Genomic DNA, 15,913 nt, shown 5'->3' on the forward strand with positions numbered 1-15,913 from the left:
TCACTCCAAAACACACAGCTGGTCCAGTTTTTACCGAACTTAGAGGGAGGGAAAACGCATATTGTGTGTGGCCTGACAGTAAAGGGAAGGTTTAGGAAATCACACCAAATAGAGAGCGAAATTTTACAACATGTGTGTATAAAACCTGAAGTATTTGCAAGGCTGCATATTACTGGAGATGAGTGAGAAAATATGTTTTTTGTTATTTGTGTGAGCAGATCATTTAAAGGGAAATACACTAATTGGCCCAGTGGGAACCTTATGATTAAAGGTCAAAATTTCAAAACTTTACAAAGCTTTAAAACTTGACAAGCCTCTTAAGTCCAAATGACACTGGACCTGCCACACAGCTTTCTTCACACATTACACAGAAAGGCCTAATGAGGAATGATAATTAAGATAATTAAAGGTCAAAACTTCAAACTGTGAAAGGCCACAACTGCTGCACCGCCACAGGCCCAACGCGGATGAAACAGCTCTCTGCATCATTTGTGGACGTCGGATAAAATGTTAAATGTTCCAAAATGATTTGTTTTCCGTGGCGCGTGTTTGTGCACGTTCCCAGCTGTGAGCTTCCTCGTCAAAACGCGGTCGGCCGCTGGTCCCAGAGCAGCTAAAGCAGTCGGGGGTTCAGTCCTGCACCGAGGGGCACCCGCTGCAAACTGTAGCGTCTTGTCTCACACAATCGCAGATAGATTTAAAGTGACAGCGTCTAATCGTTAACCAATATCTGTCTGCGTATCTGTTTTTTGAAGCCATACCTTTCGGCTGTTTAACTGAAGAACAGCGTGGTGCCGTAGATCCCTCTTGAAACGCTTGGCAACTGCGGAGGTGTCATTTCCTGCTATTGCCTCAATGTTACACAACAATGTGCTGCCTTGGGATATAATCCTCTCTATCCGTAACACAAAGGGAATCGTCTTTAGCTGCGGTGCATACAAATTCACACTCACACTTAGCCAACAAAGCGGGGCGTGTGTGAAATTCGCCACAACAGTTTTGTCGGGTTTTTTCGGAAACTGCGCATTTCACGGTTTTCTGTCTTCGCAGAAAGTGAAGCGTAAACGTAGCTCTTCTACGGATTCACGGTGCCCCTCTTTTTTTTTGTGGGAACGGTGTTGAAATTAGCACAGACATTTATAGTTTCGGCTTTATTCGAGCATTTCGAATTGACAGATGGAGACACCCACCACTCTCACCCCCCTCCGACAGTCTCTCCTCCTCTCACAGAACCTATTTGTGATACGTGTCAGTGCAGTGTGCAAACTGTGCATTCGACACACATCCCAGTGGGAGTGTTAACGTGTGTGTGTTGGTGTATATTTGTATGTACAGTGTACAAGGTTCAAAGCACCTAATACTCGATGTTGCATAATGAATGTACTCTTTGGTGCGCAGGTACTTTGTGCTTGTGTTTCTTTGTCTTCATATGTGTGCACTAACACACACTTGGCACCGCGGCAGACCACAGCCCACTGGTCCATCTGGGCCTCCCTACAGTGCATTTTGCAGTGAGATAATCCCCCACTGCCTCGTCCTCTACCTCGCTCAGCTTCACAGCTTTCTCCCTCTACCCCCACCTTCATCCCCCTGAATCTCTGTGACAACGCCAGCAGCGCCGGTGTAGCAGCCAGCCAGGGTGGTAGCGGAGCCTGCCAAGCTCCCATGTCCCTCTCTACTAATGCCCAGTCTGCCGAGGAGGCCCGAGAGTCTCGGCTACTGCTGGCTTGTCCCCGCTAATCCTCAGATCTTGAGGTGAACGGCGTGCGAGTGTTGGCAGCGGAGCTGGCGAAAGTCTGTGGCTTACGGTCGAAAGAGGATCTCCCCGAGACTGGAGCTCTGGATCGAAACTGAGCCCATGAGTTCGGAGACTCAAATGCTTGAATGGTTTGAAAGAAAGGGATTCTGGTGGAAGAGTAAATGGAAGGCGTAACATGGTAGCGACAGCTGTGCAGCCGTGTCTGGATAAGACAACTCTGTGTCCCGTAAATGATGTTCAGATGTAACGGATTTGAATGAGCAAAAACATTTTGTGGGAAATTAGATGGGTCATTTTGAATGACCCCTTTTCCTACATTTACATTTATGTTTAGGCAACTCAAAGCACTTAAGGGAGAGCTTGTGGTGGGTAAATAGTGATAAAGTCAAGGCTGACTTAAGGCCAAAGATGAGACGTGTTGACTTCTTCAATATTAAGGCAAAAAAAGTATCTTTCCTTAACCTTGAAAGAGTGTTTTAGCACATGGGCTGTGTGTGTTGAACACCTAGCCGTACCTCTTCACAGCTACTTGTGTGCACTACAACAATGTCACCTTTCCTGGATTCAGAACAACATGACCTGCAACGCAATTCAGCTGTAAATGAATGTATTTTGCAGGAGGGATAAGAAGGGAAGAGAAGAAATGAGAATTCATGAGAAACTCGCCGAAAAAAATGTGAAAAAAAGAGGATATTGATTTGCAGTCAACATTTAACAAACACGTGTTTAATTGATTGAGATATCTGTTCCTTTGATGCTGACATGCATTGATCGAGTCTCACGATACAAGCTTTCCTGAGGAATATCCGTCTGCATCTCAGTCGACGTGCAGACGTCTTCTCAGCTGCTCGGCTTTATCCTCGGGAGCGCTGCTGTGATGGGATCAGCGTCCGGCTTCTCAGATTATCGGAACAGACATTGAAATGACGACATGTCATGTCGGAAAGCCACGCCGCTGTGATCATGGCGGGGTTGTTGCCACCGACATTTGGGCGGCCGGGCTGCTATCGGATAAGCCTCTGAAGCAACATGCTTTCAATGTCCTAACAACACTCATGCGCTCGTTTTCTTGTTAGCAGGGCTGCCAGTGACAACAAGAGCCAGGCTAGCTACACAGACTTTACTCTGTCAGATGTAATGAATTTGTGTGATTAGGTTCAAAGGAATTAGTCATACTGTCTGTGGTTGTGTGTGTGTGTATGTGTGTGTGTGTGTCTGACACAAGGATAAGCAAGCATCTCTATAAATATCACATTATAGTGGCATTAGGTAACATTTTACTGCCCTATAGCATAAAAATGACCACAATAATTCTCTGAAACATTAATAAAGTTATTGATTCACACCAATTACTTTGCCATACGGTGACGTTTCTGGCTTTGAAACCTTACGCTTGTTATACAGCCAAGAAGCGAATGACTCTGCAGTTTTTACCACTGCACCTCTCCAGCAGACCTCTGCTCTGAAGAGTTTATTTGTTTCTATTACACAGTAGAGTCTGCCAGTGTCATTTAAAGGCCACTGCAGCACAAGGGGACGGGGGGGAGTGGTGAGCTTGTTTAAGAGATTTATGTTGGTTGCTAATGGAGTTTCTCAAAGATCAAAGATTACTTAACTTTGAACAATGAAGCATGTGTTCTTCTGCAGCTCTGCAGCTTCTCACAGGAATCGTAAGATGCTTTTGTATTGCAGTCTTGTCGTGATCACAGTGAACATGTTGGTTTGAGCCCCGGCTGCTGGAACCACACAGGGGGAAAGTGACAAGGTCCGTTTATCGCAACAATCTTATTTCGGATTTCATAATCCACAGTTTTGTTGTGTGAACTAATGCTGCATCAATAGTATGCGAGTCACGCCGCTCTGCTTCCATTTCATCACTCTTTTCTGTTCCCATCGTAATTAATTTTGTGGTCAGGTAATTTTGAGACTGGGTTTGCAAACGTTCGCGGCCTGCCATGCTGTTAGCCTGCGTTGCTAAAATGAGGAAGTGATTTGATTGACAAAATGCAAGTTGACTCGGGTGCTTATGAGCCGATTATTTAAATCACTGACGTTCAGGGGGCAGCCCTACAATCAGCCCGACAATCATCGCCATCAAAATGATTTTCCGCAATATTCAAGAAGGCTGGATGAAAGCAGCTCGACTTATTATCCTGCAGTCCAGAGTGACGGACATCAGCAAGACGATGTTTTTATGCCAACATATAAATATCAGATAGTCTCCTCTTATCTCTCGGCACCCCATCCCGCCTCCCCCTCCCTGTTTTGCCCTGCTGAAGTTTCCCTTAGGCGAGGCACTTAATCCCTCTGATGCTCCAGTGTATCTCCTGTGCACAGAGCACTGCTGGAAAGATGTTTACACACACAGAAAGTCTTTCCTGACCAAATAATTGTTAGAAAATGAGCTACCTTCCCCTGAATTACAGTCACCTTGGTGCCATAATTAGAGCGTAATTAGACTGTAACAAAGTACAACGCATGGAAAACTCTCAGCTATTATACAGAAAACATCTGATAGAGAAAGACAAGAAAGAAGCCAGGCAGCATGTTTCTTACTAATGGCTGCTATTTTATGTCAAGCTGTTATAAATGGAACAAGTCTGTCCTGTTGGAATCATCTGCGTTGAATATGGTTTAATGCTGTTAATTATCTAACTACACTGTGATTACAGAAAATAAGAGCTGGGGGCCGAAGCTTTACCATATTTCTAAATCCAGTAGTAACATGACACAGTTTCCAAAAGCAGTCTTCTTCATGACCGGCCTGCAGCTCACTGACGTACAGAGAAGATTCAAACCGTCGCGTCACACGTGTGCACGAGACCGTAAATCAGTTTATATGATGCCGATCGCGACGGAGTCATTCACATTGAGGAAACGTGTTGTTTTGGCAAGTCCGAGGCGTGTTGAATGGGAAGTCGCTTCATTGTTGTGTGTCGTCCAAGATTTGTTTGCCATATTGTCCTCGTTGTAACACGGGTAACGTGGGGGAGAAGAGGGGAGGGAGGGCGGGTATTCTGCTGTGATTCAACTTTCCTCAAGAGTGACAAATGACAAGATTTAGGGAATTTGGTGGCCAGCTGTCACATCAGTCAGACGAGCCAGACGAGAAATGGTTATAAATGATTCATCCTTCCCCGGTGTCTGCTGGATGGACGGACGGACGGAAGAACCAAAGCGAGAGAGCCACAACTCTGCCGCCGCCACCACCTCACGTCAGTGTGTGTGTGTGTGTGTGTGTGTGTGTGTGTGTGTGTGTGCGGGTGGGTGGCAGTGCCGCACATTCTGCTCATCCATCTGGTTCACTTGGGGAATGACAGTCCGACATTTGCATTGGAAAGAAAGGGGAAGGCGTCAGCAGGCTCGATCTGAATTTCCTTCAGCCTGATTCGAACCCCGCTCACATCTCACGTTTTGCGTTTTTTTTTTTTTTCAAAGCCAAGCAGAGCAAATATTTCACTCGCTCACATCACAACAAATAAAACTCTTTCCACTTTGATTTGGTAAGATACGAGCAAGCAGCGGTGACATACGTACTGTGGGCAGATTTCCAAGCCTACTCCTCCCTCCTGAGGCCCACTGCATTATGTATATTTCTGCTTGATGTGAACAACAGCTAGCTGGAGAGCTTTTAATGCATTATTCAAGGTTATACGATGAATTAGCTCGGTTACAATGAAATGGTCCCTTTTAAGTTCTGCATCAGCGGGATAACGTCACTTCTGGAAAGCATTAAAAGGAATCTGAGGATGACTTGTAGCATGAATATGATGAAATTATTTTTGAGCCACCTCATGCTTGTTGCTGGGTAGAAGAAGAACCAGCTGGATAACAGAGGCAGCATCCTCGGAAAAGATTTTCAGCGTGTTTGTGAGTCCAGCTCGAGGCAGCACAAATCTAATCTTACATTGCTTTTTAATTTCTCGTCTCTTCTGCACCTGCCTGCTGGAATTTATGCTCATGACGAGATTATGTTGAAGCTTTTATAATAGTGTCCTGCCCGCATGGACTTACATGACACCAGAAATGAATGTAAAACATGACAAAGTTTCACAGCAGTTACATATAATTAGATCGTCAGAAAGTTCGTGTCCACAAATCTTCGTCTTCTTTCGGCTGATGCTCCATCTTGCTTGCAGGCTGGGTCCCACCCCGGCTGGAGTGCTGATTTTTGGTGATCTGCAGATTTGATTTGGCATAGACGTTTAACCCTCCCGATTCATCCAGGCTTGAGATCAGCAATTAGAAATGCGCTGGCTTGTGCATCCTCAGTGGCTGGGGAGCGAACCGGGGTTTAGTATCTTGCCCACATTTCCACATGTGGACAAGAGGAGGTGGGGAACTAACTATCAACCCGCTCTACCTCCTAGACCTCAGCTTCATAAATATATACTGTATGTATATATTTATGTACAATTGTATAATTGTTACATTGAAGAAACATCAAAACATTAAAAATAGTCCAAGAGCTTTACTTTTTTTTGAGAGGGTAGCAAAACCTTGCGATGAAATCTAAATTAAACTGCATGAATAGACAATTGACACCTCAGGGTCACATTCATTGGAGGGTCTGTTGACTGTGTCCAATTTTAGTGTATTTACGTCAATGTCTATTTTTACTGTGGACAGCTTTTCGGAATCATTTCCAAGGACAAATCATCCACTTAACTGAGCTGAATTTTAATATCATCCGTCTTTTTGGGAGAAATTTTACCTCCTACGGTGCCATATTTTTTCAAAGACAAAAAAAAATCTAACCGGTTGGAAAACAAGAACACGCACAAATTGTGATTTTCCGTTGACAGCTGATGACCACGAACACTGCGGCCAACTTTTCTTGGCCAACAACCTTGTTGACTGTCCACGCACTGGCTGAGTTTCCTTGTTTGCTTATCTCATAGGAAAAAAAATGTACTTCCAATTGATTATCACCACATCGCTCGCTGGTTAGCGTTGAAAAGTTCCCAGTAAGATTGTGATGAAGGGGCCAGTTCCGACATCCTGTCATAACTTAATATGGCAGATAGTTGTTTGCATTGCAACAAAAGTTCTGTCATTTAAAACGAAACTCTGCTTTGTCTCAGCCAACTGTTTACCCCCCCATTTCTGATACTGGCAGCTGAAGAGAGGGGAAGTGCTCAAACAGACGGAGCCAAATTACACTTTGGATTGTGGCCAGTGTACATCAGTAGTTCAATAATCACGCAGTAAAACGTGGGACTTCCATAGAGGTTACATCTGTATTGTCACGACCCTTCCTGACTTAAATCAATGGCTGCGTTTTGTTTCCAGGTGTGGAGCTGCTCGCTTTGTACAACCACCCGCCGGTCCGAGAGGGCCAGGTGAAGTACTACACTGTCAAGGTGCCACTGCGGGTTCAAAACTGTGATGAGGGGGTCAAGGGCGTGGAGGCCAACTGGCTGGATCACATGACCCAGCACTTCAACAATGGCGCCTCACTGGTCGATGGATACTTCCACCTGGGCAGCGTGAACGGTAAGCTGGCAGGACTCGCTGGTGCTGCAGAATACGGAGGTTTCCCAGGAAAAGATGTGGGACGAAATGTCCCATAAGGAAATTTAGATGTACACACGAGCATGCTGCTTTTAGATTACATCTCACACACTGATGTGGAAAGACTTCTGGTCAGTCGTCGCTTTGATGAGTAAAAGAATAACACAAATCTGATATCAGAGGAGATCCTGGTACAGCGTGTATACACAGACACAGTCACATACCAGAAACTGAAAGTAACATCACATTCGTTCTGCTTTATACAATATATCCTACGCATCATGCAGATACCAGACAGGAGGCAGACAATGTGTGCTTGTTACACATAAAACATGCCAAGTGTGAAGGCCACTGAGGCTGTACAAATAACACAGTATCGCTTTATAACAACTGTGTATGGCTATGACAACCGTCAGGAAGTGGTGCAATCCTGCAGGATTTTGTACTGCAAACATACACTGAATGGCTGCAGAAGCTGTGGCTACATATATTTGCAATGACAAGCACCATTAAGCGATATTCACTTGGAAGCAAATGACTGCATGTTGTGTGAAAGCTTTCACTCACAGTGCCGGACCAACAAAGAACCAACACGCAGTTCCACCTTAAAACTACAGTATTATATCTGTCGGTACATCTAAACAGCTCGCACCGTACATCTGACATATTTCTCAGGAGTCAGTGCTTAAAGGTTGTAGGACTTACATTCATCAGGTGGTCAGAAACATGACCAACATGCATGGCGCTCATGCTGCTGCTCTTCCATGCTGGTAAAAAAAAAAAATGCTCGATGTAGCTTTCAGCCATGTTAGCGTCATGGCTCTAAGGATGGAAGTGTCGGTCTGACGGCTGATCGGTCGACCACATTTGTCCAGAATGAAATATCTCAACATTTGTCGCATTGATTGCTATGAAATTTACTAAAAACATTTCTGGATGTCAGAGGATGAATCCTAGTGATTTTGGTGAAACTTGGTGATCTTTTTTTTTCACTTACCCTTTGAAATATTTAATCGCCCACAAGATTTACTGATAGACTGTTTCCTCTAGCGCCACCATGAGGGTAGGGCATTTGTGGTTTTGAATGAAATTGGATGGATTGTCATGAAATCTGGACATTCATACAAACCTGCTACACTAATGATATTCCCATCAGCCTCTGCTGCACTATGTGTTTAATGCTAATAAAGTTAATTATTAGCTAAACTAATAAAGTGTGCTAGCATACTAATGATGGCGACCATGTCAAACATCATACTTGCTCAACATCAGCATGTCATTGTGCACATGTGTGCCTCCACTGTATAAGAGAGAATTGTTCTATCACAGCCATGGTTTGGTATTTGCACCCACTGCAGCTACTGTAAGGTTGGATGAAGGCAGCGTATACATGGCTAACATCACAAGTTGTCCCCCACACTAGCATCCAATGCCAGTGCCAATGACTATTAGCAAAATGCTAGCACTCTCATTTAAGGAGAATTCTTCAGAAGCTGGAGTTGGTGTCCTCTTTTAAACTATTTCCTGTTTGGGTTTTCCTCCGGCTCTGCGCTTCGCTCTGACACTGGAGAAATAAGCCAGCCAGAGTAAATAAGAGTCATAATTCATTAATCTGAGAAAGTGAACGCCTCAGCAACTCTGAAACATAGATAATTAACCTGATAACAAATTAGTGCCTCCTTGCATATTTTATGTCCTGAGAATGAAGTAATGAAGTGTATTATTATGATTCAATTTTTTTTTCTGCCTATTAGGGTGCTCTAACATATTTTGCATTTTTCATGCACTGCTACGATATGTGTCTCTTGAACAGTGAAATTACTGGGTAGGGTAGAAAGCAGATCAGCTCCATTATGAAACCGCCTCTGCCTTCACTAACTTACAGGGCTGAATTCAGCTCACAGCTTGAGCTCAACCTCTTTAGAAAACCGACAACTTTACAGAGGTGAACGCTGTTACTTTATGGATTTTGGTCTCCCGAGAGCAGCTGGCAGTATGACATCAAAGCGGCATCCCATTTGTTGTTAGCAGCTAATTACATCAAACAGCCACGCAGCCCGGGTTTAGAATCAGCATCCACTCCTGCCGTCTCCATATTTAGCAACTTCTTTGAGACGGGTTTTTGAATTCGCGATGAGACGCCTCGACACGATGCAGGAGACAGTCTCGACCTCATAAACATCAAGGACGTTGTTTGACAGCAGCACAGCACGTTACAGGACATGGACTGATAGAGGCAGACGCATGTATTTGGATGGGAGATGGCAGTGACAGTGACAGCCTTGTTTTGCACCAGAGTGCGTCAGCTTTCATGTCCTAACAGATGCATGTGTGGACTAATGAGTGTAATTGTGGGTTTTTTTCAAAGACTTGCCTTCCTCTGCCCTATGTTTTACTTTTATCCTGTTATACTAATATATTTTTTTACAGTATGTATTACTGGAAGGGCTGGTGGTGTTTGACACTTTGGTCTAGACTGAAATATCTCAATAACCACTAGATAGATTGATTGCCATTTAGTGTAGATATAATTGGTGTAAAGTGGGTGAATCTTAATTACTTTGGTGACTCGCTAACTTTTCCTGTAGCACCACCACAAGGTTCACATTTGTGGTTTTGAGTAAAATGTCCCCACATTTATTGGATGGATAGCCATGAAATTCAGTGCAGATGCCCTCAAGAATTGTAATATCTTTGGTAATCCCTTCAATTTATGCCTAGCACCATCATCAGGAAAATAATGTATTCGTCCAGTACTTTTATTTATAAGTAAATGCCTGCAAAAGTCATGACATTCCTATCAGCCTCAGCTGTACATTGTGTTTGGTGCTAATTATCAAATATTAGCATGCTAATGTGCTAAACTGAGACAGTAAACAGGGTAAACATTAAACCTGCTAAACATCAGTATGTTCAGTATGAGCATGTTAGCATGTCGACGTTAGCATTTAGCTCACAGCTGTTCCTGAGTACAGCCTCACAGAGCTGCTCGAATCCCTGGAAAGTCTTGTTTAGCAGTGTGTTGCCTCACATTATATTACATCTGGGAGTTGGAAGGTGAAGCTTCAACCTTCTACTACTAAGAGCCTCTGAAGTGCCTTGCTCACAGGCAAATACAGCATGGGAGAGGATGCTGGTCCTAGTTTGAACCAGAGACTCTCAGATTAAAATCCTGCAAACACGCCTGATTGAAAAGTTTTAAGAAGCTGTAATGCTGTGTAATCTGACACAGATTATAAAATCCAATTTTGCTTCTTTGAAAATACAACAGATTTCCCATCAGTCATCCATCCAAATACACTACAGACGTACTTCAGTGACATCAACGTTGTGTTGCAAGTCAGCTGCCACCACTAAAAGTAAACCATATATTCACAATTATTCATAAATGTGCTGTTGTTATGCAAAGCTGCAATTCAATAACTGAATGAAATAAATTAATTTATGACCCTTTAGTACAGTTAATTTACATGATTAATCAGATTTATTCGTCTTTTGAAGACTTTAAACCTAAATTATATGTTTAAAGTTCAATGATATATGTGCCACTCTGACAACATAAAGGCTTGTTGTTGTCATCGTTCATCGTTGTTGAAGTAGAGTTTGCAGATGATCTTCATTCCTGTTCATGTTCCTGCAGTCAGTCCACGACGACCCTGGCCTCCTCCTAAACACTGTGCTACCTTTCTATTGTCTCTGACAGCGGGCTGTTTGGCACGGTCCAGAGGGACGCACGCCTCCACACAAACACACGCAGCAACACACCGTGTCCCCGTGCTGCGTCTAGAGATGGGTTTCCATGGTGAAGCCGGATGAGAAAGCATTAAGGGGCATTGTTTGCATACGCGTGTGTGTATTTGCGTGTGTGTGACGGATCGCTCGGACGGTGAAAGTCCTGTCAGGTGCGGCGCCATTGTTTGCAGTCAGTGCAGACCTTGCCTGAGCCACAGAATAGGACATTATAGCGATGCTGAATTGAATTTACAGAGCCTAAGCTGCATGCGGGCCCCACTGTCATAAGACGCGCATTAAAAATTCATACAAACTGTGGCAGAGCTTGCAAACACACACACACACACACGGGCCCACATACATCCACATATACCTACAAAGACACACACATAAGTTCGCACTACCTCCCTGGAGTTGGGAGCAGGGTGTGGGGTTGAGTTTGTTTGCTGAAGAACTGACAGTAATGGTGTTGACGGGGAGTTTGCCTTTGTTACTCGTATAGCTTAAGCTATCTCCAGAGCCACAATGAGGATTTGTAGCCCGGTTGTGAGACATTGAGCTATTCATATGCATGACAGTCAGCCCTCACTGGTTTCTAAATTTGGGCAAAGCCAACGGTGGAAGAAAAAAAGAAAGAGGCTAGAGATACAGAGAATATGAAATTCCAATAAGGTTTGTTCCTCTTTATTTTTTACTGTGAAAAGAAATTCAGGGGAGGGAAATGATGTGCAAGCGTTTCTCTGAGACAAAAGTTGACAAGAGGTGGAATTAGAACCGCCATGTTTGTGCATGTGCGTGTATACTCGTGTGCATATGGATGCATGCGTGTGTTTCTGGCTGCAGTTGTGTGTATATAGGGTTTGACAGCACAGCAAGTGTCCACCTCTGAGCCGCAGTCACAAGACAGGTCGAGTGTTCTGCCACGGTGCTCACTTAATGCAGTTAGTTCGTTGGTCTTCCTCCTCTGTTCAGTTAATTTGGACATGCGACAAATGCACCCAGGTGGCCGAACTGAAACCTCCCAAAGCTGCAGGAGTCTCAAGCTTGTTAAGCAGATAAATCATGTTCACAGCTGCAGTACCATGTTCTCTAGTCTTAACTGTACAATTAACCATTTATTTGTGAGAATCTGGGTTAATCTCTTTGTTATACATCAAAACCACAGGTGGCAAATGTTCAGCAAAGTGTTTGACAGCGGTTAGAGATTATCCACAAATAGTTCTGATGCTGACGTGCCATATTTTTAGGTTGTGCCGAGGCTCAGGTAGTTCAATGCATGACGCTAAACTCCAAATTGCTCCCGTTGGTTGGACACTGAATCAGCTCCGGTACGTCTCATGGTCAGGCCAGCGCTGTAAGGTAGCTCTCTGCCACCGCGGCGTGTCGGATATGCAGTTTTACACTGAAAGAAACTCTCCTGGAGATGATTTCTCCGCTACAAGCTTTTTATCACAAAAATATATTTATCTTGAAAGCCGAAACATATGCGGGTAATTCCAAAGATGGATGGAGTAAGAATTCCTTCCACAGCTGTAAGAAATCAAATTCCTCATCCCAAATATTTCTGTGTTAATCAACTCCAAAGCACACTGCATGCATCAATAAACACCACGTGGTCCACTCTGGCCTGCGCTCATGGCTGGACTCATGCAGCGTAAGAACAGATCGGCTCTAAGTTATTAGAAAATGGAAATTAATGATGAATACTGATAAAGATTAAAAATCATATATTGGAAATGTTCTGTGTCGTAATAAAGCAGGTGTGTCTTTACTTGGAGTTTTCCTGTATTTATACCAAAGCAAATTGACTAAACATTTGCAAACACCCTCTGGTATCATATCATCACGCCGTCCATCTTCTGTTCCTTTTCTACCTGCTAAAGTCTGCCCGGTAACCCACAGGTACCAACCTGCCAGCTGCCAAACCTTTGGCTGAGCCACATCCAATCCACGCACGCATTAAACACCCATGTCTCTTCCTCTACGTGTCCCTCTGTCTGGATCTCCTTTCGTCCTGTTTGAAATATAGATAAGCTGTCAGCGGCCCGTCTCCAGCTCTCCGAGACAGCGCCTGGCACACATGTTTAAATCATGTCAGCAGACATGACCTGGGGCAGGGTCACCTCCCGGCTCGGCAGCGGTCAGCTGGACATGAACACAGTATATACTGATCCGAGCAAGTGCATGGATCTACTAGATTAAGTTATACTGAAGATTTATGTAAACACACAGATACATGTCTAATTTACTGCTGTTTCTTAATGATTCCACCAGGAAAAACAGTTCATGGATGGTTTTTCCTTCAAGGAAAAGTCTGCTTTCAAGTCACCAACTGCAGGCTGTTAGAGTCTAGAATTCTAATGTTGAAACAGAGCCACGCCAAAAAAAACCATAAAAACGTCGATAAAAACTTCTCAACCTTCTCATCTGCAGCATGATATACTTTTCCACAGTTGATCTGCACCAAACATTTTTCCAATTAATTGCTAAATACACTTAAAACATAGATTTTCTCATGTGCAATCAGTCCTCATTGCCTAAAGAACACAGCACCAGACAGCTCTGCAAAATAAAAGACATCAAATAATGTCGCTTTACCGCAGCTCTACAGAGACGAGCTTGAGGGCATTTAAGGACACGGACAGAATTGTCTCTACTGCCTGTTGGTCTGAGTCTGCAGACTGAGCTGACTTCTGCTCGTAGTTTTCACAGTTTGGACCTGCCTGCTCACCGGCCACCCACACAGTTTACCAGGCAGACACCAATCACATCCCTGATGATGCTTTCAGTGTCTTAATATTCTTGATAGTCATTTAAAGGAGCAAACCAGTGTTTGAGCTACTTAAAACACGACTGAGTGGTCTGAACCTTTAAATGTTGGAATTAGATGATTAACAGACATTACATTAATCAGCTTCTGTTTTGATGATCAAGCAATCATTTAAGTCATTTTTCAAGCAAAAAAATGCAAAACAACTGACGGTTTGGCTTCTCGAATGCGACAATGTGATGCTTTTCTTAACGTGGCAGTAAATTAAATCTCTTTGGACTGTTGCTTGGACGAAAAAAGACATAGCATCACCTTCCGTTCTGGGAAACTGTGATGAGCAAGTGATTAACTGAGAAAATCATCTGCAAACAAAAGAGTTGAAAATAGCTAGCTGCAGCTCTAGCTGGAATAACAGCCAATTGTGAGGCCAGGCTGACTTTGCAGCAGTAGGTGGCGCACAGTTGAACACAGCTACATGGGAACAACTTGTTTTAAATTGACATACAGCAGGTTTGCAAGCATGTCCATGAATATTAGGAACAGCCTCCAAACTGACTTGATATGTACAGCTGGAGACCACACATCTACATTCAGATGCCAAAAACTACTACAAACTCAACACTTTGAGTTTCAGTGTGTGTGTGCATGGTGTCTGTTGTTGATGCTGTCGTTTGGGTGCTGGTTTCAGCTGCTGCGTGTCACCGGGTGTCACTCACCGTCACCCTGCCTCTCCAGCTGTCTGACTCTCCCCCTCCGTTTGCTTCTGCGGCTTTCAGTCCCAATGCTGTCACTCCCTGTTTTCAGTGCAACTGTATTTGCATGCCTCGCCCCGCGACCTTGAGTGCGCGAGTCATGGGGGGGATGGAGAACAGTTTTACTGAGGGCGCACGGCGGTTTTTGCAAGTGTAAACAACTTATTCTCAGTCGGCCCGCCGGCTGCTCGGCTCGGCTCTCAGTCAATAGGCGCGAGATAATGTTTATTCGTGCACGCAGCCGGTGCATTCCCCTGACGGACTCAACGCCCCCAGCAACCGACTCCTTCTCATCCACTTCTCCCTCTTTCTCTCTCCTCTGCTCAGCATCTGTCTGCATTATCACCAGAGACAGGCTGCTCCCTCCAGAGCAGCGAGACAGAAACCCTGTGTCGATCCCACCTGAGTGATCCCTGTCGCGCTGGCAGGGAACCGACGGTGGGCCTCGGCGCCTCACATTACGCCGAAATGCTTCCCTCCAATTATACGCCAAGGGCTGACGAATGAGATGGAGAAGCCTCGGACTGGGCGAGGAAGGGGTTGGTGGAGGGAGAAGAGAAAGGGTGGATGGGGTGGATGGGGTGGACAACGACAATGTCTGTATTTGAGAGAGCTAGGAGATGTCTGAGAGATGTCTTCAATTGAGCGTGCACGAGTCCTAAATGGGTTTTCAGGGAGGGGGAAATAAAAGAGCCTGTCATCCCTCCGCTCCATCTCTCCCCCTGTCTTGCTCCCTCCCTCCATCTCTTTCTGTCTTCCTCTCCCTCCCTCTCTCCACGGGCTCTCCAGCCGCCTCTCATCCCCCTATTATTAGGGCCCAGTAATGAAATGTGGAGTGTCTCGCATTGGTGCCTGGGCCCCAGCAAACTGTATTAGTGTGTAAATGGTGTGGGAGTAATGAGAAAGCACTCAGGCCAGCCGGGAAGACTGGACCATGGGGCGTGTGTGTGTGTGTGTGTGTGTGCCTGCATGTAATGTGCACGTGCATCAAATGAATAACAAGAGACGTTGGGTGGAGAGGGGTCCCGGCTCGCGAGGGCCAGAGTGGTGTTTCTGTCTCGGATGCCAATCCTGCGATTGTTAGCCTCCAACAGAGGAGGAGCTTAGAAAATCTATTTGGTCAGCAGCACACAATCTCACCAGTGGCCTGAAGCATCAGCGTCAATGTCTTTATGTGGTTCACTTCATTCAAGTCTTTTTAAGGTGAATTATGCAGGCTTAGCAAACGGATTTATGCTTTAATGCCTTAAGGACTGACTTCATTAAATCAGTGGCTACATTTTGCCATCACTAAAATCTGTCCATCCTTTTAAAAGCGGTGTTTCTCGGTCCCGATCCTCTGAATCCTATCAGCTATTGCATTCACCTTTCTTCCCAGCTGTAATT

General features: G+C 44.6%; 1 protein-coding gene across 1 annotated transcript in view; it reads left to right on the forward strand.

The window, feature by feature from the left end:
• LOC121610877 (raftlin-like) overlaps positions 1 to 15,913 on the forward strand; it is a 104,380-nt gene that overhangs the window by 65,138 nt on the left and 23,329 nt on the right. The window contains exon 6 of the mRNA XM_041943189.1: positions 7,052 to 7,255. Coding sequence (XP_041799123.1) covers positions 7,052 to 7,255 — 204 coding nt within the window. The remainder of the gene's footprint in view (positions 1 to 7,051; positions 7,256 to 15,913) is intronic.

This window comes from Chelmon rostratus, chromosome 8 (genome assembly GCF_017976325.1).
Source record: "Chelmon rostratus isolate fCheRos1 chromosome 8, fCheRos1.pri, whole genome shotgun sequence".
Lineage (NCBI taxonomy): Eukaryota > Metazoa > Chordata > Actinopteri > Chaetodontiformes > Chaetodontidae > Chelmon > Chelmon rostratus.